The following is a 23,372-nucleotide window of genomic DNA, read 5'->3' as shown; positions in this document are numbered from 1 at the left end:
GATAGTCGCGTTTGCCTCAAGTAATTGACCCTCCGAATGAACTTGGCACCACATGCACTACAACTTTAGGCTTGCTTGAAGGCAATCCTCCGATCCAAGCCCATCTCAGACAGCAACTACTGGGGTCAGTTTCTGCATTGCCAATTTTAGCAAACCGATTACTTGCTCTGTTGTTCATATGTTGTTGTGTTTGCACCACCCAGCTGCATAACCTACAGGTTGTATGTGTAAAAGTTTGGATGTTACGGAGTTGTTAGATAGCTGATCTTTCTGCAGGCACATCAAGTGTTCCGGAAGCACCTCTTCATGATGTGAGCCAGTATCCATGTAAGCCTCGGAAGTCAAGCACCTGCGAACATGGCATCGTCATGAGTCTGTTTTTTTTTTTTTTGCAGCACATCATAACCTTGGAAACTAAACTAAACAATTCTACCTTCACATCATGACAATACACAACACATCAATCCTGTATGTTCAAAAATTCCACATTATCATGCTATCTCCTTACCCTGATTCAGCACTTGAACTTCATAGACCACCTTGCAGCACTTTTTTGTGCTTCTCTCGGTGGTATCTTCGAACCAAGTACCTCACACCCTTCTGGTCTTCTCGACCTCCTCAACCTTGTATTGGCCTGCCTCATATAGAAGCTCACCAAATTCTCGAACATAGCAAGGGTGTGCACATTGCTTGCATGCAACTCTAGTGGGGTATTCACCTTCATTACCGGAGTCATATAATAAGATCAGAGACATCAATATAGTAACCGAACATCGAACACATCAAAATAATTGATCTTTGGGCAAAAAACTTGCAATTTTTGTCCACCTTTCTTCATGATTCTCGCTTGCCTCACGATTGAATAACAATCATGTACTGCCAAACAAACAAATGCATAGGGCAGCTCACGGGGACATATGCTGAAAGCATATGATTAGCACTGTCACTCTGTTGAGTGTTTGTCACCTTGGCACAAAATTTACCTTTGAAGTATCGCTCTTCCCACTTGGTCCTGACTTAGTAGAACAGAGTCAAGTATGTGTTCTTCTGCAATCTGTACGCATCCATCAAGTCTTTCCATGCTTTCTCGAACCCATCAACCGTCAGCATGTGATGACCTATCTTGTGGAAATAATCTCTGAAATTGCTTCTCTTTGTGTACAGATGCCCAAGACACTCTTCCAGCTTCTTCAACACATGCCATTTTGCACCACTGGTGTAGCACATTTGGCTTGACTTTCTGTATTGCAACCTCCATTTGCTCGGCACTGGTCTGTATATGGTTACATATAATATTATTAATACATGTCAACCTGATACGATCAGCATAAAAACATTTCTGTAACAAGTGTGCAGAACAAATTTTATTAATGTTTTAGGCACGTAGAAATAAAATGCATCAGCTGCTGGAAGCTATGGCGTACCGAGCAATCACATTCAATTTCCTGCATAGACTTTTTTTAGTTGTCACACTTGGTTCTGTCCATGCTCAATCCACTCTTCCTGTACCTAATTCCGAAACCAATCTTCCAGGAACACAAATTATAGTAATCGTACACCTCGCCAAATGAGTTGATCGAACTTCCAAGTTCAGGCACAACTACTGTATGAATGTTCGGCTCTGCGTATCCCCTGATTGTTTTCTCAAGGGCACAAAATCTGCTGGCGGCTGCTCCATAGGAGCCCATCCAACACATCCCCTGCATCAATGATGTACCCCCGCATAGAAATTGATCACAGAACTAAATCGTATTCCTGGAACCATTGTATAAAGCAGCATTCTTTCAACGACGCTCATCTACAACAGTATATTCGTCTCAACAGGAATGCACTAAGCACACACACCAATTACCTTTTTTCCAGCCTGGAGCCTGCGGGTCGTCTTTGCCGGTAGATTGTTCGGACTCTGCCGTCGAAGCTGTGCTAGCGGCATCGCAAACCCTGTTCAAATCGAGCTAAAGTGGCGTCCCCCGTCAGCCACCTCGTGTATGCTGCATGCGTTGGCTGCTTCCACTAGATCTATCACAGGTCGATTGGGGGACGGGCACACAGTCTCGTGCATCGCCATAATGGGGAACCTGGCCAGCAGTGTTCCATGGAGATCTATGAGACAGCACCGAAGGAGAAATCTACCATATGAGGGGAAACAGGTTGGGGGAAGCACACCTGTCGACGGGATCTGAGAGGAACTCGAAGCCGTCCTCATCCGCCGCCAAGGTCGCCATGGGTTCGCCGCGCCCAGTGAAAGCATCTGAGGTTCTTTTGGGTCATCACACTCCATGTGCTAGTCGTCTGTCAAGCGTTTCCTGGCAATCGACGCCGTTGCACATACCGGCGCAGGTATGTGAATCGATCAGGTACCAATGGCACACCATCCTTGACTCGTTACGGTGACGCCTAACTCCGTCGCCTATACAACGGGGGGCCTACACTCATATCCACACTTTTCCCTCTTCGCTTCCATGAGGCATAATTGCCGTCCCCACGTGCCCTTGTACCATTCGTCTACAATAACAGGAGCACGCGAGCTCGTCCACTCTTTCGCTGCTTTCCTCCGTCATCGTCCTACCATACCGGAGGGCAGGCTATCCACGATGAACTCGCCATGGTCACCACACCACGCATGGCGCGAGCCCGCTCTCACTCTCAAGGATCCACCACTTCCCCCAGTCGCCGTCATGTTCCTGCCCATTGTCATTTTCGTGTGCCTTAACTCCAACCACCATGTCCCCCCAAAAACAAATGTGTGTGGCGTTGCGTGCACATCTGCATCATTTTTTACGTGGGCTGATTGACATGGAGACAGAGAGAGAGAGAGAGGAAGTGGGACATCTATTTATTTTGGAGAGCTGAAATATAGCCATCAAGGGGACCGTTGGCTTGTTTCCTTTTCCCGTTCATCAGTGGGTGGTGCGCACCTGCAGTGTTGTTGTCTTTGAGTACTACTCCCTCCGTCAGACAATGTAGCTTAAAAACCGTCTTACATTGTAGGACGGAGAGAGTATCATTTAGCTAGCTCACTTGCCGCGAGCGAGCAACCGGGCCACGTGCACATTTGCGACCGGAATTTATTATCTATAAAAAAGTATTTGACGGGCTAACCGGGCTAACTAGAAAAAAAGGAATTATGCTAGAAAATCCCACAGTAACTAGGAACATCGTCTAGCCTTTAATTGTAAACATCAGAAAACCACAACCGCTAGATCCACTTTAAAACAAAGGAAATTACCCACCAATGCCATCTTCACTACATTTGAAGTACTAGCAATGAACTAAAAACATATTCTCTATTTTATATAAAAAGTATTTTACGGGCTAACCGAGCTAAACAGAATAAAAAGAATTACACTAGAAAAATTCACAATAATTAGGAACATCTAACCTTTCATTTTAAACATCAGAAAACCACGACCATTAGATCCACTTTAAAACAAAAGAAATTACCGACCAATGCCATCTTCGCTAGATTTTAAGTAGTGAACTGTGAAAAACATATCCTCTCAGATCTATCCCACAGATTCACCAGTGTCCATACAGAAAACCATTCCCAAGCCATCTATCTCACTTCATATTTAGAGGTCTACTTTTTTATACCTATTTTTTGCAAAACAGTTTACACAAGTCTTTTCTAGGAACAATTTGAATTGAACCATGATAATCTCCCTGTTTAAGGGTACAAAGCCGACACAATGCAAGTGGGAACATCCACATCCTTCCCATCACTATCCAATTCAAATTAAAAAATCATTTTAATTAAGAACATAAACCCCTGGACCATGTGCACGTCTGTGCATGTAGACTATAAAATGGGAGAAGCGCGCGAGCTGCTGCAAGAGCGCTACACATCCGTCTCTTCACTCGACCTCAGCTCAGTCAGCAGGAGAAAAATGGGCGCGGTGCTTTCTACGAAGAAAGCGACGAAAATGGATGTGGACAAGGTGGAGGTGGTGGAGTCGTGCATGGTGGCACCCTGCCAGGAGACGCCTAGGAGAGGCATGTGGCTCTCCCCGCTCGACCTCATGCTGGTCAACAGAGGCCACACCCCCGCCGTCTACTTCTACCCGTACCGCTCCGAGCCCGGTGACTTCTTCGACGTGGCCAGGCTCAAGGCGGCGATGGCCAAGGCACTCGTGGCTTTCTACCCCCTGGCCGGCCGCCTCGGCATGGACGGCATCGGCCGGGCAGAGATCGACTGCACCGGCCAGGGCGCGCTCTTCGTCGTCGCTCGCTCGGACCTCACCATCGACGACTTCCGCAGCTTCTTGCCGTCGCCCGAGCTGAGGACGCTCTTTGTTCCCCGCGTCGACGACCACTCGCCGTCCGTCTTGTGCGCTGTCCAGGTGACCTTCTTGAAGTGCAGCGGGGTGGCATTAGGGACGGCCCTGCACCACGTCGCCGTCGACGCCATCAGCGCGTTCCACTTCTTGCAGACGTGGTCTGCCTTCTCCAGGGGCGGCGGCGAGGCGGCGCTAGAGCTCCCGTTCCACGACCGCACCCTCCTCCGCGCGCGCTCCCCACCCTTGGTCCAGCCCGACGCCTTCTCGGCCTTCTGCCCCAAGCTGAACCTATCCGTCGAGCCGTCGGAGACCATCATCACCCAGGCTTTCGTCGTCTCCAAGGACCAGGTCACCGCTCTCAAGCGTGCCTGCGTCGGCGGCGACGGCGGCCGCGTGAGCACGTTCTGCGCCCTGAGTGCCCACGTGTGGCGGTGCATCTGCGTCGTCCGCTTCACCTTTCCGGCCAGCGTCCGGCGCAGCATGAGGCCACCGCTCCCGCCTGGCTACTGCGGCAACGGGATGATCTGGCTTGGCGCGGCTGGCAAGGTGCGAGACGTCACCTCCTCGGAGTCGGAGGACCTGGTGTTCGTGGCCGGCCAGATCAGCAGCGCCGTCCGTCGGATGGACGACGAGCTAGTGCGCTCGGCGTTAGACTACTTCGAGCTCACCGAGATGGACAGCAAGCCGGTGCCGGGGCGCATGCCAGAGACGGAGCTGCGGGTGATCAGCTGGCTTGGCATGCCGGTGTACGAGGTGGACTTCGGGTGGGGGAAGCCGCTGGCAATGCTGCGCGCCGTGTCGGAGCGCGCCGGGTTCGTCTATCTGATGGACAGCGGGAAGGGGGACGGCAGCGTGCGCGTCCTCATGTGTATGGAGATCGCGATCCTCAACGATTTCGAGCGCCTACTGTACGCCCGGTTCTAGCTCCACGCGCCACCTGATATCTGAGTACGGATTGGGCCTTTCACCCTGTCAAGTTATCAAACACCTCCACTGCCACCACCATTGTATTTTTGGAACTTCCGTTGGGGAGCCACGTCAGTGTTGTAGTTTGTCAGTATCTTTTGTTGGCGTGAGAAACTTTCTATCAAGTAATACAACTTACAACCAGGTCCGTGGACCATGTAGCGACGACTATACACACTTGAGTGAGCCAAAAACACGGCACCGTCATCGCTCCTCCTTTTTTTGGAGCCGGGCAAACCTTTTTGTTGTGAACAGTCGAAAAGCCGTCATGCTAACACCCCATAGGACAAGTGCACCAAAGTAGCAATCATCGCCGATGAGAAAGTCGTAAATCGGAAGCATCAAATCTATAAACACCCAAACAAAGAAGAACGTAGACCGGATCCAAGCTGATCCACCAAAGACCAGCACCGACCGAATCCGCAAGTTCCGACGGAGAGACACCTCCACACGTCCTCCAACGATGCTGGACACACCATTCAGACGGGGATAGAACGTGGGAGATATTATTCCTACCGAGGGACATCGCCACCGCCACACAGCCCCAACCAAGACATTGCACGTAAAAAGAACTAGAGCGGGGTCCCTCCCGCCGGTGGTGGCGCGAGGTCCTCCGCACCTCCATGGCCCAAAGGCCATCGGAGATGGGGCAAACCGACGTTGGCGCCGATAGAGGAAGAGGAAAGTTTGGGATCTTTTCTTGTGGAGGAGGATGTATTGTCTCCGATATATTAGCAAATGTAACCATGGCCATGGGTCAATCACCAATTGCAGTTCCACAGATTAGAATTTGTATTTAAATTATTTTACAACTCTCAAATAAGTATGATAGTCCCTTCGATAAATATTACTTGTCGCTGGTTTAATACGACTTTAGTATAAAATTGTACTAAACCAGCTACAAGTAATATGGATCAGAGCGAGTACAATTTCTTTTTAGATAGGCTTGTAACTTTATCCATTTTCATAACCATTATAGGTAGGTTGCTTTAGATCTAAGATCCAAATTTTTATAACTCTCACAACTAAGAATTATAATAAAAAATAAAATAATTGGAGACATCTTTTGTGTGGTATCAATTTTTGCAATATGAAATACCGCGAGAGGGCTGCAATTCTGACTAGAGTAGCGCTACTGCTACCTGTTCATCTGCACGAACTTGATTACCAATAAAGGATTTTGAAAGCCCTTGAGCGCCATCCAGAAAGATAGGAAGCAATACGGGATGAACATGCTTAGGGCGGAGATGATTCCCTAGAAGTACAGCTGTCGAAACACAAAAACTTAGCAACCTCAGCATAACTTGGATGGTTAGGTTCTGTCCGGTGAACCAGCCCACTAGGTTCCTGTCCATGATTTTGCACTAGTGCTCGTTTTCTCTAGATTTATTTTAGGCTTCCGGTGATGTTCGTTCAGTGGTAGGAGACCTTCGTGTCGACTATCTCGAAGGTGCTCAAAGGGATAAAGTGTACATGTGCATAAGGATGGATGTATGTGAGCATCCACAACTTTACCGTGTTATAAAAAAGAAATACAAAACTTCACCATAATGTTACGGAATGATTCCAACACTATAGAAAATCAGACAAACAAAAGTAACATGACATAATCTCTACTTTTAGGGGGACTTCGTAAGTTTCATTCGTTCGTTAACTCCCTCCACCCCTCGCGTGATCCCCCGCCCCTCCACCGATTTCCCCCCAAAGAACCCTATCTTTCGTTTTTGCTTTTCTCTCCGGTCTGCCCACGCATCAAGACCAAGGAAAACCAGACCGCCTCTCTCGCTTCCCCTCCCCTCGTATCGAGGCACAATATGGACGATCGTTTAGGGCAATCAACACATGCGCTACCGCCGCAAGCCCCGTCCTCCTTTCCCCTGGTCCACCTCTGCCAATAATCCTATCTACTACATGCTCCTCATGTCCTTGTCAGCCAAGTCCCCTTCTCGGCTGGTCTATCGCAGCCGTGACAGCGATGCCCATCGAGAAATAGCAGCCGCCAGAATCACCGGCAGGCGCACAACATGGTGATAGCTCAACGTGTTTGGCAGAGGGCTGGAAAGCACGAGCGGCCAGCCATTGTGGGCGTGGAGAAGCCGGTGCTACCATTAGACTGTTGGGTTTGCCCAAGGAGAAAGAAGAACACACACAAGTCTGGAGGTTGAAGAAGATACGCACAGAGACTCTTGGCACACACACTTTTGCCTTTTCTCTATTTCTTCTCTACTCAAATGAACTCAGTACATGTTTAAGTACCAGACCTACACAACACACACGCACCCACTAACCCCACTACCTTGCATGCAGACGCGACGGCCAAGCCAGCTGCTTGATCCGATTATTCCTGCATGTACAGGCAGCTTGCCCACAACGGCACACTTGACGCACGCCTCAACTGATTGCATCCGCCTCTAGCTCCACGCTGATCTGCCGCCGGACTACACGGAGCTGTACACGCATGTTGCTAACTCAACTAACTAACTAGGCACTATTAGCTTGCATGTGTACTCGTCTCCACACTTCTAGGAGCACGCTCACTGCGGCAGCCTCAAGCCTTCAACTTAACTACATGCATGAACGAACTAATGTGACGAAATAAACATGGTGACACCCAGACAACAAGGTTAACTCTAACATAGACCCTCCGCCGCCAGCTGCGCCCGCGGCGCTTCCATCGAGATCACCGGTGAGAAAGAAGGGATGATGTCCAGTAGGGAAAATGAAGCAGATGTTCCGTATGCTATACGCAAAGCCGGGTGCACATGGTTTCTTACCTGGTGGACAGGGCGACGACAGTCAGCAGCGAGAAGCTCCGCCGGGACATTTTTCTCGTGAGCCTCCCTAATCCATTTAAACCTAATCCTTTTCGGGGTAAACGGCCTTAGGACTAAAATTGCGACAGGAGACCCTTTGTTACATAGTAAGGCATAGAGGAGATGAGCTACGCCTGCTCCTATCGGCCATGTCAGAGCGCCAGCTGTGGCAGATAGCCCTCATATCCATGTAGTAGTTGACGTCAGTTGTGTCCAACAGGCTGTAGCTGACGCGGCGGATGAGGTCCGGCAGGAGCAACGACGAGTCAGTCATTGCGGTTGCGGTGCGGAATACTATATTGATTACTAATGTTGCTGTGACCGAGCATTGTACAGGGGAAGGAGGGCGTGGGAGACGATGGATGCAACTGGCAGAGCAGAGCGCGGCCAGTTTCCATGGTGTTAATCAAGCGGTGTTAGGTCTCCCTAGTGTTGAAAACAACGACATGAGACTAGCCACAGTGAGGAGTAACTTTGACTAGTAATATGCATATGTTACTAGTCATCTATGTTTTTTTTTGAAAGGAAAACTTACTTCATTACACATACGGGCCAACAAAATCACTGGCAACCGCTTCGGTTACAAAGTTTGGTACATCTGACAACCACATACATATATCTGGCTCAACCAAACTCGCGCCAAATGACGCTAGCTTATGGGCAGCTACATTACAGGACCTGGGACACCAATTGATAAAAGCAGACTGAAAATAGTACAAGAGTTTAAACTTTGCTTCTCGAAACAGGGCACCGAAAACTGAATTATCGTAGGCGTCTCCGTCAATAGCTTGTTTCAGCACCAATGCATCCGTTTCGAAGATTACATTCCTGCATCCCAACTCACTTGCTCTCTCCACGGCATATAACAGGGCAATTGTTTCTGCTTGAATTGCCTCAGAGAGTCTTGACAATCTCCCTGCCCCTGCTGCTTCTACTCCTCCTTCAGAGTTTCTGATAATGAAACCCCATCCTCCCTTCTTTGTGTCCTTTGTGAAGGCTCCGTCTATATTTATCTTTAGATAATTTTCCTCTGGCGGTTTCCAACAACTATCCTTGGTCGTTGTTTTTTTAGTACATTTCCTCTTAAAAAACTTGTCAGATTCTCTATCATGCTTTTCGAGGGATTCTAGAATTTCAGTTGTACTTCTTATAGCCTCTCCTTTATTAGCTTTATTTCTCTCGTGCCACCAAAGCCACATAAGAATACTTGCTCTTGCACTCTTCCTCTGATCAAGCTCAAAAATTCGAATGAGCACATCTTTCGGGCTACAACAAATGCTAAGATTTTCCCTTATATCCCCCATTTGAGCCGCCCTCCATATGTGCTTCACTGGTTTGCATTTGAAGGTGTGCCCTCCATCCTCGTCAGTACGTAAGCATACTGGGCACCATGGGTCTGCTTTAACTCCTCGCTGAATTAGTTTTTGTCTCAATGGCAGACTGTTTCTTGCCATTCTCCATAAAAAGTGCAAGATTTTTGCCGGTAGTGGAAGCCTCCATATTTTCTCCCACTCAAAGGGTAAGTGGTCAGCTGTTGTGCTAGATGCAGAAGAAATACCATGGATAGACTTCCTTGCATCTGTTTCAATGGCCACTTGATAAGCTGATTTCACAGAGAATAAGCCCCTTTTATCAAAGTGCCATGCAAGCCAGTCCTCGTTTCCTTCGCTGATTGGTATTTGCAGAATTTCCTCTGCATCTTTCTCATTAAACGTTTGTTTTATTAGGTCTTCATCCCAATCACCATCTACTGGGTTAATTAGTCCTGAGACTTTGTGGAGGATGACATTCCTTCTTTGGGGAGTGGCAGGTTTTCTACTCTTACCTCGTGGGATCCATGGGTCATTCCATATGTTCACCTTCTCACCATTGCCTATTCTCCAGATTACACCTTCTCTTAGCAGTTGAACTCCTTTAAGGATGCTTCTCCACGAATAAGACATGCCATCCTTTGGCACTGCTCTAATAATCTGACCTGATGGGTAGTATTTCGCAGATAGAACTCTAGCGCAAAGAGAGTTGGGCGCATTTGCTAAGCTCCATGCTTGCCTCGCTAACATGGCTCTGTTAAACACATGGAGATCCCTGAAACCTAGCCCTCCATCCTTCTTTGGCAGCATCATATGTTCCCGACTAACCCAATGGATTTTATGTTCTTTGTCCATATTACTCCACCAGTATCTGCAGATCATCTCACTAATCTGGTTACATAAAGTCTTGGTCAGATCAAAACATGCCATTGCAAAGACCGGGACTGCTTGGGCTACGGCCTTTATTAGAATCTCTTTACCCGTCGTTGAGAGCATTTTTTCTTTCCATCCTTGAACTTTCCTCCAAATTTTGTCTTTGAGGTAGGCAAATGCCTTTTCTTTTGATCTTCCTATGTACACTGGCAGCCCTAAATACTTCTCTGTTCTTGCCTCCCTTGTAATATGCAATGCTGACATGATCATATTCTTCTGCTGATGCTGGGTATTCTTGCTAAACATTATGGCAGATTTCTCCTTATTGATTACTTGACCTGAGCAACCAGCATATGTCTCCAGGATATGATTTATCTCTATTGCAGTCCTATTTTCAGCTTTGAAGAGCAGTAAAGAATCATCTGCAAAGAGGAGATGATTAATGATTGGAGCTCTTTTGCATACTTTGATGCCTATTATTTTTCCACGTTCCTCCGCTTTCTGCAGCATTGATGAGAGGCCCTCAGCACAAATAAGAAATAAATATGGAGATAGAGGGTCTCCTTGTCGGAGACCTCTCCCTGGGATGATTACATTCGTAGTATCATTATTCACCTTTATTTGATAAGGAACCGTGGTGACGCAGTTCATAATGAGCTTGACCCAGGAAGAGTTAAACCCCATCTTTATCATCATGTCCCTCAAGAAAGTCCATTCAATTCGATCGTACGCCTTGCTCATGTCGAGTTTGAGTGCTGCAAAGCTGGCTTTCCCTCTTCTTTTATTCTGCAAGAAATGAGTCAGCTCATATGCCAAGAGGATGTTATCCGAGATCATTCTCCCCGGAACAAAAGCACTTTGATTCGGAGAGATAATATCAGGTAATATCACCTTTAGTCTATTGGTCAGCACTTTAGAAACTATCTTATAGACTACGTTGCAGAGGCTTATGGGTCGGAGGTCCTTCAAACTCTCAGGTCTGCTTACTTTTGGAATAAGCACCACCATTGTGTCATTCCACCCCATCGGCATCTCTCCTCCCCTCAGTATCCGCAAAGCTTCTTGAGTGATCTTCTCCCCTACTATGTGCCAGTAGCGCTTGTAAAATAGGGCCGGCATACCATCAGGGCCTGGTGCTTTCAAGTCCCCTATTGCGTCAAGGGCTGCTCTCACCTCATCTTCAGAAAATTCAGTGCACAGAATATTGTTCATGCTTTGGTCCACTCTTCTTCCTATGCAACTTAAAGCTTCTTGGCTACTTCCTTCTGCCTGGGCTGTAAACAGAGACACAAAGTAGTCATTGATTAGATTTTTTAAATTCTCATCGCCTTCTACCCAGTCCCCACTATCATTTTTTAGCTGGCGGATTGTATTTCTCTTCTTTCTTTCAGAGGCGAAGGCATGAAAATACTTTGTGTTTTTGTCACCTGATTTAAGCCAATTGACATGTGAGCGTTGCTTCCAATAAAGGTCTCGTTGATGTTCCAGGCGCTCGAGCTTCTCACGTAGGAACAATTCACGAGAGACTTGTAGAGGGGATATTGCACTTCTTCTGACTTCCTCCAACTCCCTCTTTAAAATCTTCAACCTCTTTTCAAGATCGCCCAAGATATTTGTACTCCAGTTTTGAAGCTCACTAGCCACCTTTTGAAGGCCTTGAATAATGTTATTAGTTCCTTGTGCCATTGTCAACTTCCAGGCATTCTCTATGATGGTTTCACAGTTCTCTTCTTCCACCCAATTTGCTTCAAATCTGAAATGTGGAGTGCCTCTTCTGCTTTTAAAATACCTTCCTTTAGTTTCCACTATGATTGGTCGATGGTCGGAATGTCGGGGATCCCCATTTATTACCTTGAAACCAGGAAAACGGTCACATCACTCCATATTTGCCACAGCTCTATCCAGCCTCTCCTTAATGTATTTTTCTGCCGAATGGCTATGATTTCTCCATGTGAATATATCCCCCTCATAGTCCAGGTCCTGCAAAACACATTCTTCAAGAGTTTCTTTGAAATTGTCCATGTGGGCTTGAATTCTTGGGGGGCCACCTTCTTTCTCATGGCCATACAATATTTCATTAAAATCTCCAACACAAATCCAAGGTCTTTCAAGCTGGGCACTCAGATCCCGAAGCAAATTGAAGGTCCTTTCCTTTTTGTCACTTGCTGGTTCGCCATATATACCTGTAAACCTCCATCTAAAATTATCGTCTTCAATTATCTCAATGTCTATGTGGTACTTGGAGAAATTGTGAAGCTCAGCCTTCACTGTATCCTTCCAAAACATTGCTAGCCCTCCACTTTTTCCTTTACAGTCTTTTATTACCATTTCCTTCATACCCAACACCCATTTAAAATGCTTTATTCTCCTCTCATCCAGTTTGGTTTCGGACAAGAAAAGAATATCTGGGTCCTCCCGCTTCTGGATCTCCAGAAGCCCTCGGACTGCCGGGCCGTTATCCAATCCCCGGCAGTTCCAAGCAATGAGTTTCATTTTTCCCTGCCGGGCTGTCCTGGCAGCCCAGCTTCCTTGTCTAAGTTATCTTTGTTTGGAGCTTCTTTCCCTACCACTCCATCTGTTTTCTCAACCTCCATCCTTACTTTTTTCGCCAGATCATGTTCCCCGTCAATCTCCATGAGGTCCGCCCCTCTTTTCTTTAGTGGTGACTTCAACATTTCTTGAGTTTTTGCCTCTGCTTGCCTCTCTCTGCGTTTGAAAGTGCCTCTCATCTTTTTGACATCTGGCTTTAGGTGTGTGTAATCAGGTTCTATGTCACTTGAGGATGACCCTACTCTCATTGGCTCTTTTGCTGTTTTCTCCAAGTTCTCCTCCTTTTCCTCTGCGCGCTTCTCTGTCATATTTTGCTCTGCCTTCGCTTGTGTTTTATGTTCGTCTACAGCGAATATCAACTTTTTACTCCCTGTTGTCGCTGTTTGCTCCTCTTGTATAAATTTTTGAGGGCTTGTGACTTCCTTCACATCTCTTTTTTCCCTGTCATCATCTCCCCCAGTTGATATAGTTTTCCTCCATGATGGGCCATCACTTCCCTGCCCACTACCGCTACTTCCTGCACTATTACTTCTCCAAAAACCGCCTTTATCACTTGATCCCCTGCTTTTCTCTTCACTGGAGCTCCCTTTGTAGATTGTTGCACGCAACCATGGACCATATTGCCTCTCTCCTTCTCGTCTGGCTCTCGTTATGCAAGCTTTTTCGCCGTGACCAATGATCCCACAATTGTAGCAGAAGTCCGGTAAATGTTCATATTCAAATGAAACCATCTTCTTCTGCTCCTCCATTTTTCCATTTTCTCCTCTTACCATTTTTTCATCTTTTTGGTTCTGCTCATCCTCATCATCATCGAAGGTAATTCCTCTCATCAGTGGTACAGTGATGTCCATTCATACTTTGATCCTCATAAATTGCCCAAATGCAAAGCCATTGTCATCCAGATCCATATCTAATACTTCTCCGATTTGTTCCCCAATCAGAGCCCCTGTTTCTCTATCCATCATCCCCATTGGAATACCATATAGCCTAACCCATATTGGTATCATCTTAAATTGGTAATCATCTATAGTTTTATTTGGTGCAAAATCTTCCACCACTAGCAAGCTTTTATTGAAAAACCACGGTCCATTATCTACTGCCGTCTTTTTCCCCTTTTCTTCACGGAAAGAAAACAAGAACCGGTTCTTACCAAGATCTTTACACTCCAAACCAGAGAAGGGGCACCAGACTCCAGCCAGAGTCTTCCCTAGATGTTCAGCTTTCGCCGATCTATCCGACAACAGTTTCCCCACTGCCTGGAGCTTGCCCACTGTCATGAAGTTTGCATTTTCCCCGATTTTTACCACTTTCCTCTCCGCCTCCGAGAGCTGCAGACCCTTTAATTTTCCTTCCACTCTAGCCAAAGATGGTATCATCTCACCTCCCATTGTAGCCTCGGATAGCAGCAACCTCTGGCTGGACGTCACACCACCTACTCTGTCTTTCGCCACCACACATCTCTCCAATTGGTTTGACAGCTCGACGAACTGGCGACAGAGCTCGGTCGCGAGCGCAACTGCGGCAACGGCCTCGGGTGCGAGTAGAGCAAGCTGCTTGACCAGGACCTCCGCGGCGGCGTGGCGCCGTGGTCAGAGGAGGCGCTCCTGGACGAGTGGCTACGGCTGACGCAGCCGCTTCTGCTGTCGCTGGAGCTGACGCTACGGCAGACGGAGCGCTAGCCCAAGCCCGGAGTGGACGCGACGGACTCGGGCCGCGCGGAAGTAGGGCGATGCTGGGCGCGTCGGTCGACAAACTCCTGCTGGTGCCGGAAGAGCTTGAATCGCTCCTCACCTCCGGCGGATTGCTGATTCGAAGCTGATGACAGAGAGCTCTTTTGGATTTTGGGGACACAAATCCTTCCCTTGAAACTCTGTCGCCTCAAGCTCTCTCGCCTCAGATTCAGCACGTAAGATCTCCCTCACGGCTCTAGAGTGGTTGAGATTGATGAGAAAATTGGTGGATTATGCAGAACAGCGATTAGATCGCAGAAAAAACGGGAGCAAGAATGTGGGTTTTGTGGATTTTGGGCTTAGATTTGAGCGGCGAGGCTTGCCGGACAGGAGCACGGTGGAAAGGCCACGAACTCGCCAGAAGCGGCACAGACACCGTCACGTGTGGACGGACTGGCTACAATTACATTTTTACTACCTCTATAGTGGGGAGTAAGATATGTATGGTATTATCCAACACTTCATTTATTAGGATATAAACTCATCTTCTCTTGGTATATATGTGTGATGTTACCCATAGTATGAGTAACTATAGCTATGTTACTCAAACCATCTTTTTCATCATTAAATCATTGCCACCTATGCAAATTTGCTGAGTTGGACCCATGTTACTACTGAAGCTACTCCTCACTGTGGCTAGTCTGATGAAAACCTAGTTACACAAAACAATGTCATTACGAGAAATTCGTTCCGAATCTTATAGCGTATGGGCCCATTATACCAAGTTCACACAAGGGCCTACAAAATGCCAGGGCCGGCCCTGGCTTAGCCCATACATATTTGCTCATCCGATGGCTTGCATGGACCCCTTGGTGATTCATCCGCATGAATCAATTCCAATTAACTCTCCCAGTGTCGCATGTGTTACACTTAGAGATATATCTCTTTGTAATCTCAACTACTTATCTCTTCCTCTCCCTTCTAACCTCCTATCTCTTATTCTGCTGGATCCTAGCGATCGGTAGATACTTGTAAACCACGGCAGGGGTTATTCCTGCCCTCGATCAATAAAGCCCCGCGGCTCCTCTACGGAGGAGTAGGAACGCTTCCACCAAACCAATCTTACATGGTATACAGAGCCACGTCTCTTCCTATCATCTAGCGACACCACAAAAAAACCCTAAACCCTTCCATCGCCATGGCTATGAGCTCGAGCGCCGCCGCCCTCAACCTAGGTGCTCCACCAACAGAGAAGCTCGCAAGGGGGAACTACCTCCTGTGGAAGGCGCAGGTCATGCCGGCACTGCGAGGCGCGCAAGTGACCGGTCTCCTCGACGGCAGCGGCGCCGCACCGCCAAAGACAACAGAAGTCACCAAGGCGGACAAAACCACGGCCATAGAACCCAATCCTCTGTATGGCCCGTGGTTGTCGAAGGATCAGCAGGTTCTGAGCTACCTGCTGAATTCTCTCACGCAAGAAATCCTGGCACAAGTTATCGGTAAGGACAGTACCTTTGATCTCTGGACTGCTCTTACCACTCTATTCGCCGCGCAGTCGCAATCCCGCATAACAAATCTTCGGATGGCCATCTCCAACACCAAGAAAGGAAACATGTCAAGCAATGCCTTCATCGCCAAGATGAAGAACCTCGGGGACGAGCTAGCTGCGGCTGGGCGTCCGGTAACCGATCCGGAGATGGTCGACTACATCCTTGCTGGCCTTGATCGGGACTACGATCCCATCGTGGCAGCAGTCGGCGCTATCAAGAACTCCATCACCGTTGACGATCTCTTCGCGCAGATCGCTGCGTTTGATCAGCGGATGGAGATGCTGGGGGACGGACCAGCAGGCTTCCGTTCCTCTGCCAACGCCGTCTACAGGGGGCGCGGCCAGTCCCGTGGCAGGGGCAGTCGTGGCCGAAGCAACAGAGGAGGACGCGGTCGAGGAAACCGCTCCTCTCCCTCTCCGAGTCGTGGAGGTGGCGGCGGCGGTCATCAGCAGCGCTTTCGCTCTCAACCACAACAGCAGCAGCAGCAAGAAGGCGACTACCCGGAGTGCCAAATCTGCTACAAGTTCCATGCTGGCGGGGCAAGAGCCTACTGGCATCGCTACGACGACGATCATGAAGAAAAGAAGGCAGCCAACCTCGTCACCAACAACTATGGCATAGATACCAATTGGTATGCAGACTCTAGCGCCACTGAACATATCACAGGGGAGCTCGACAAGCTGACGATGAGGGAAAGGTACCACGGCGGTGATCAGATACACACGGCGAGTGGAACTGGTATGGACATTACTCATGTTGGTAAATCAATTGTTAAAACCCCCGTAAAAGACCTACATCTTAATAATGTCTTACATGTTCCACATGCTTCAAAAAATCTTGTCTCTGTTCATCGTTTTGCCCTTGACAACAATGTTCTCATAATATTCTATCCTCACTCTTTTGTGATCAAGGACTTGGCAACGAGGAGGGTCATCCTTAGAGGAAAGTGTGAGGGAGGCCTATATCCACTCATATCATCTTCATCTTCATCATGGTCGAATAAACAAGCGTGGAGTGTCACCAAACCTTCCTCGGCAAAGTGGCATAGTCGTCTCGGTCATCCCTCCTCAGTTATAGTTCAGCACGTCCTTAGCAAAAATAATCTTCCTCATGAGTCTAGCGTTGAGTCAATTTGTGATGCTTGCCAGCAAGCTAAGAGTCATCAGTTACCTTATCCTATATCAACAAGTGTTTCCACTGCTCCATTGCAGCTTATTTTTTCAGATGTATGGGGACCAGCTCCCACATCAGTTGGTAGATTCTCTTATTATGTCAGTTTCATCAATGATTATAGCAAGTTCACTTGGATATATTTGCTAAAGAAACGATCTGATGTTTTCCAAGTTTTTACCAACTTCCAAAACCTTGTTGAACGCCAGCTAGACTCAAAAATTCTTGCTATGCAAACCGACTGGGGTGGTGAGTATGAGAAACTAAATTCCTTTTTTCAAAAAATTGGAATCTCTCACCATGTTTCTTGCCCCCATGCTCATCAGCAAAACGGGTCGGCTGAACGCAAACACCGCCATGTTGTTGAGGTAGGACTAGCACTCCTAGCCAATGCTTCCATGCCTTTAAAATTTTGGGATGAAGCTTTTCTCACTGCCACATATCTCATAAATATTCGACCAAGCAAAGTCATCAAATTTGAAAGTCCCATCACACGTCTGTATGGAACAAAACCAGATTTCAAATCACTATGAGTTTTTGGTTGTGCATGCTGGCCAAACCTAAGGCTATACAACACACGCAAACTTGCGTTTCGCTCAAAAAGATGTGTGTTTTTGGGCTATAGCCCTATGCATAAAGGCGTCAAGTGTTTAGATGTTCCTACAGGCCGAGTTTATATATCTCGTGACGTTGTGTTCGATGAATCAGTTTTCCCCTTTGAATCCCTCCATTCTAATGCCGGCGCCCTTCTCCGTCAAGAAATTCTTCTTCTTCCATCCACACTTCGACCTTTTGATCACGGGGGAAACAATTGCACTAACCAACATGACATCCCTGCTGGAACCAGTTCTTGTCTCCCGTGTGTGCAGGTACCCGAAGAAAACGGAGCTCAAAACAATCAGAATGATCAAAATCTTGTCCAAAACGGAGCTATATTTCATGTAGAAGAAGAAGACGAAGCTGGCGCGGCGTTCGAGGAAGATTTGGCGGCGCCTGCCACCCCTGCGCGTCAATCCTCCTCGGATCTGGCGCGGGCATCTTCTACGGATCACGAGCCGGTCGGCCAGGAGAGCCAGGCGCAGGCGAGCCGCCCCGCAACTGCCACGTCATCACGTGGAGGATCTCCCTCGAGCGGCCCGCGCATGCAGCCAACCGCTGCGAGGCGCGGCATGCACATGCGGCCAACGGGCTCATCTGGTGCGGTCGGCGCAGGATCAACTGCGGAAACTGGTGGTGTGGCCGCTGATGGACAGGCCACATCCGCGACCAATGGATCCGGTGCGGCAACACCTGATGCATCTCCAGGATCGTCTGCAACCAGCGATTCTGTGCACCCACGTGTGCAGCAACAATCATCCATATCCAAAGTCACAACTCGGCTACAAAAAGGTATTAAAAATCCAAAAATAAGAACTGATGGCACCATACCATATGGCATGTTGTGTATTTCAGGAGAGCCAACAAAACTAGATGATGCACTTGGAGATCAAAAGTGGAAAAAGGCTATGGATGAGGAGTATACAGCCCTAATGAGAAACAAGACATGGCATTTGGTACCAAACCAAAAACGTAAAAATTTCATTGATTGTAAGTGGGTGTATAGGATCAAGAAAAAGGCAGATGGCTCCATTGACAGGTATAAGGCATGTCTTGTTGATAAGAGTTTTAAGCAGCGTTATGATATTGATTATGAGGATACATTTAGTCCTGTGGTAAAGGCAGCAACTATAAGACTTGTGCTAGCCATTGCCATGTCCAAGGGATGGAGCTTAAGGCAGCTAGATGTACAGAACGCGTTTTTGCATGGTGTTCTGGAAGAGGAGGTCTACATGAGGCAACCACCAGGTTATGAAAACAAGCAAAAACCACATTATGTATGCAAGCTTGACAAGGCTCTCTATGGTTTGAAACAAGCACCCAGAGCATGGTACTCCAGGTTAAGTATGCAGTTGAAATATCTTGGTTTCTTTGCATCAAAAGCTGATACATCTCTCTTCATATACAATAAGGCAAATACTGTCATATTTGTGCTCATTTATGTTGATGATATTATAGTTGCAAGCTCTTCTCAGAATGCTACTGATGCTCTCTTACATGATCTAAGCTCAGAATTTGCTTTAAAGGATCTTGGTGATTTGAGTTTCTTCTTAGGCATTGAAGTTAAGAAGGTTCAGGATGGTATAGTGTTGAAACAGGAAAATATGCAACTGAACTCTTGGCTCGGATGGGAATGAAGGATTCCAAGCCTTCACCCACACCATTATCCTCATCAGAACAGTTGTCAGCCTATGTAGGGGAGCCACTTAATGAGAAGGATATCACTAGATACAGAAGTGTTGTTGGAGCCTTGCAATACTTAACCTTGACACGACCGGATATCTCATTTTCTGTTAACAAAGTATGTCAATACCTGCATGCGCCTACTTCTGCTCACTGGACAACTGTCAAAAGAATCATTCGATATATTAAGCATACTGTAGGCTTGGGACTATATTTCAAACGTTCCAATTCTACACTTGTCAGTGCTTTCTCTGATGCAGATTGGGCAGGTTGCAGTGATGATAGAAAATCCACAGGAGGTTTTGCGGTTTTCTTTGGATCTAATCTTATTTCATGGAGTGCCAGGAAACAAGCAACAGTGTCAAGGTCAAGTACTGAAGCTGAGTACAAGTCATTGGCAAATGCCACTGCAGAAATTATTTGGCTTGAATCTTTGCTTGAGGAATTGGGTGTAAAGCAACGTCGTACTTCATGTCTATGGTGTGATAATTTGGGGGCTACTTATTTAAGTGCAAATCCCGTTTTTCATGCCAGAACCAAGCACATTGAGATAGACTTTCACTTTGTACGAGAAAGAGTTGCTGAGAAGAAGTTGGAGATACGTTTTATTCCTTCCAAAGATCAAGTAGCTGATGGATTCACCAAAGCTCTACCATACAAGCCATTTGAAGCATTCAAGAACAATCTTAATCTAGGATAGGTAGTTCAGATTAAGGGAGGGTGTTAGACTTAGAGATATATCTCTTTGTAATCTCAACTTCTTATCTCTTCCTCTCCCTTGTAACCTCCTATCTCTTATTCTGCTGGATCCTAGCGATCGGTAGATACTTGTAAACCACGGCAGGGGTTATTCCTGCCCTCGATCAATAAAGCCCCGCGGCTCCTCTACGGAGGAGTAGGAACGCTTCCACCAAACCAATCTTACAGCGTGTTCTGTTGTGCTTTTACTTGATGTGCTAAATGCTCTTAGCCTGTGACTTCAGCGGTTGTATCGCCTCCTCCCAGCATGCATGTGAGAAACGGCACTATCACCGCATTGCAAAGGCGGGCGGCGTTGGAGTTACTTTGTAATGGGTTTTCAGTACTAGTGTTGCCTCGACAAGCTCTAGATTTTCTCATTCCGCTAGAAGCCTCATGCTCGTCATCCCTATGCGTGGATCAGAATATCGGTGTATCGACAAGCTATACAAAAGAAATTGGTGCAAGTATCTGATCAATCACATCACACAGTAGTACCGATAGATTGTTATTTGGGCGTGTGAAAAGCATACTAGAGTACCAGACAGCACAGACAAAAATTGAAAGTGAAAATCACTAGGGTTGTAGTGAGATTTGTTTTTTTTTACTTTGATAAAGGCAGTAGAATAAGAACCAAAGATAAAGTGATATTTTTTATTTGTTTGATATAAGACAGTACAATAAGATATTTCTTACACATCCCTTCCCAATTATAAAACATCAGATGCTTTGATATATAGCATGCACAAGCGAAAATTGCCGACAATATCGCAATGTGGCTTGCGGTCATACATTAATACAATTGTTTCAAATGTTTGTTTCAGCTCCAACAATTTGTCACACGGGAACATATATGCATCCAAACTAAGTAATATCTAAATGGAAGAAGGTAATGCCATTATGCAATTCACCAACAAATCAATTCCAGTTTGTGAAGAGCCTCCTTTCATAATGCACCGGGTTGCTTTGTCTTTGAGGTTATTTGCCCTTCGCCTCATATCTCCACCTTCTTCGTGGCAAAACAACTTTTTAACACTCCTCTGAATATTGTCCCTGTCCATCTTGCCCGCTAACACAAACCATATCTTCCACACCTCCTGGACATACCTGGCATTTATCATTTGGTTGCCGAAATGTGGTCTACATATCATTGGAACACCCTCACTTATGCTCTCCAACGTTGAGTTCCAGCCATTATGGGTCCAAAATCCACCAACCGCTTGGTGCCCAAGAACTTCTTGTTGTGGGGCCCAGCTCACCACCATTCCCCTACCACGTGCCTCTTCCTCAAAGCCGTCGGGTAGGCCTATCTTCCCTGAACCCTGAACCGAGTCAGGCCGGATCACCCAAAGAAATGGCCTGCGGCTACTGGCCAAGCCCCATGCAGTCTCCACTAGCTCTTCTTGATCCATGGATGCCAAGCTCCCAAAGATCACGAACAGAACACATCCTACTTCTTGCTTGTCCAACCAATGCAAACATGTTCTATCTTGAGCCAACAAGCTGCTCTGGGCACCTAAAGATATCTTGTGAAGCGGACCGATCGCATACACCGAAACGCCCATGCCATCAATGATCTTTTGTAGCTAAGCATCTTCGAGGTCGCTGAAGGTGTTAATGATGACACCTGAAGAACACATTGATGATTCCACAATGCGTTCTATTAAGGTGGACATCGTTTCATGTGGAATTGCGGCTGAGAAGACCATGTCTTGCTGCTGGAGCGGGTGGAGACCATGCAGTTCCATATTGAGTTGCAAATGGTCTGAAATTTTGGTAAGAAAATGATCAACCATCGAGTGGCGTATGTGTGGATGCATGTGTATTATTAAGAAACTAAGCAACTTAAATATGCGAGTCTCGTTTCTAATGAATGTTTGTTGATGTTTTGGTAGGTGAACGTGATTGTGGTTGAGCATGGTAATGTGCATATGTGGATGCGACTAGTAATGCATGTTTTGTATATTATTATTTATATATTCGCATGATGCTACAACCATTGTTTTAACTCTATTGGCTACAACCATTGTTTTAACTCTCCTCCCGTGTCGCCACCCTCGCGGGCGACACGAGAGGCGCTAACTTTAGCTGCCAGCCGCTCCTTCTTCTCCCCTCCTCCCCCTCCGTCGCAGTCGGGGGACAGCAGCGGTTAAAGCTCGTGCATTTGAAGCCAACAGGGAAGGGCTTCTCCTCCTTCCCGAGTTGAATGGCGGCAAGGGCGCACGATCGACGGGGTGTGGCGTCTGCCTCGGTCCATGGCGGCGCGTTGGCTCCCGGTGGCGGCGCTTGTGGTGATGCGGGTGGAGATCGGCCAGAGATGGGGTTGGGGCTAGGCGTGGTTGGTGGTGGTGACAACGTCTGACCCGGATCCCAGGGCAGCGGCCTTGGTCGTTGGCGGCAGGTGAAACTCAGGAAGCCCGCGGTGGATGGTGTGGTGGTGCCCCTGTCCAAGGTGGAACTGCGCTAGCAACCTGGTGGTTTGGCTCCGGATCGGATCAGTGACAGTGACGAGCAGGAGCGGGATATTTACCGGATGCTCTCGCGGTTTGGCGAGGTGGGGTGGCGGCCCACCTCCCAGGCTCCAGTGGTGGTGCACTCCAGTAGTGGCCGGTGCGCCGGGGCTCACGCAGTGGAGTGCTGCAATGTGTGGTCGCTGGATCTGGGCAGCCAGATATGGGGCTTTGAAAGTGGTTTGGCCGATGCATAGGATGTTGGATGGATTCTCGCGGGATGAAATCGTGGTGCAAGCCTTATGTTTGGCCGATGGCCCAAGCCGGTGATGGTGACGCCCTAGGCGCCGTGTCCTTTCTGAAGGCATCACCGAGGTGAAGCTTGCACCTCCTTCCGCTACCTTCGGGGAAGACCCTTGATCAGTCAATCGGATGATGGCGGCGTTCACGTGTCGTTCCCCCATTAGGGGCATTATTCTTGGAGGGGTTCATCGGCTAGAGGGGCCATGGACGACTACAATAGTGGAGCGGCCTGGCATCTGATGTGACGACAACGGCAGGTCTTGGTGCCATGGGGCAGCGGGGTTTCGACGATGGTCGCGTGTTGATAGACGTGCGCAGGATGGTGGTGCTATCTGGCGTCGTGGCGGCGTCGATGGCAGTTGGGCTTGGCAAGGCATATGCACGGATCTCTCCTGAAGATGGGATGGCGGAAGATGGCGGTG

The 23,372-nt window shown here is 47.6% G+C and overlaps 1 protein-coding gene across 1 annotated transcript; it reads left to right on the top strand.

The window, feature by feature from the left end:
• Positions 1-3,923: 3,923 nt before the first annotated feature.
• Positions 3,924-5,201, top strand: LOC123059507 (putrescine hydroxycinnamoyltransferase 1-like). The gene has a single exon (XM_044482060.1). It carries the CDS (start codon positions 3,924-3,926, stop codon positions 5,199-5,201), a length of 1,278 nt encoding a protein of 425 aa, XP_044337995.1.
• The last annotated feature ends 18,171 nt before the right edge of the window (positions 5,202-23,372 follow it).

This window comes from Triticum aestivum, chromosome 3A (assembly GCF_018294505.1).
Source record: "Triticum aestivum cultivar Chinese Spring chromosome 3A, IWGSC CS RefSeq v2.1, whole genome shotgun sequence".
Classification (NCBI taxonomy): Eukaryota; Viridiplantae; Streptophyta; class Magnoliopsida; order Poales; family Poaceae; genus Triticum; species Triticum aestivum.
Note: the sequence above shows the minus strand (reverse complement) of the source record. Positions and strands in the feature narration are given on the sequence as shown.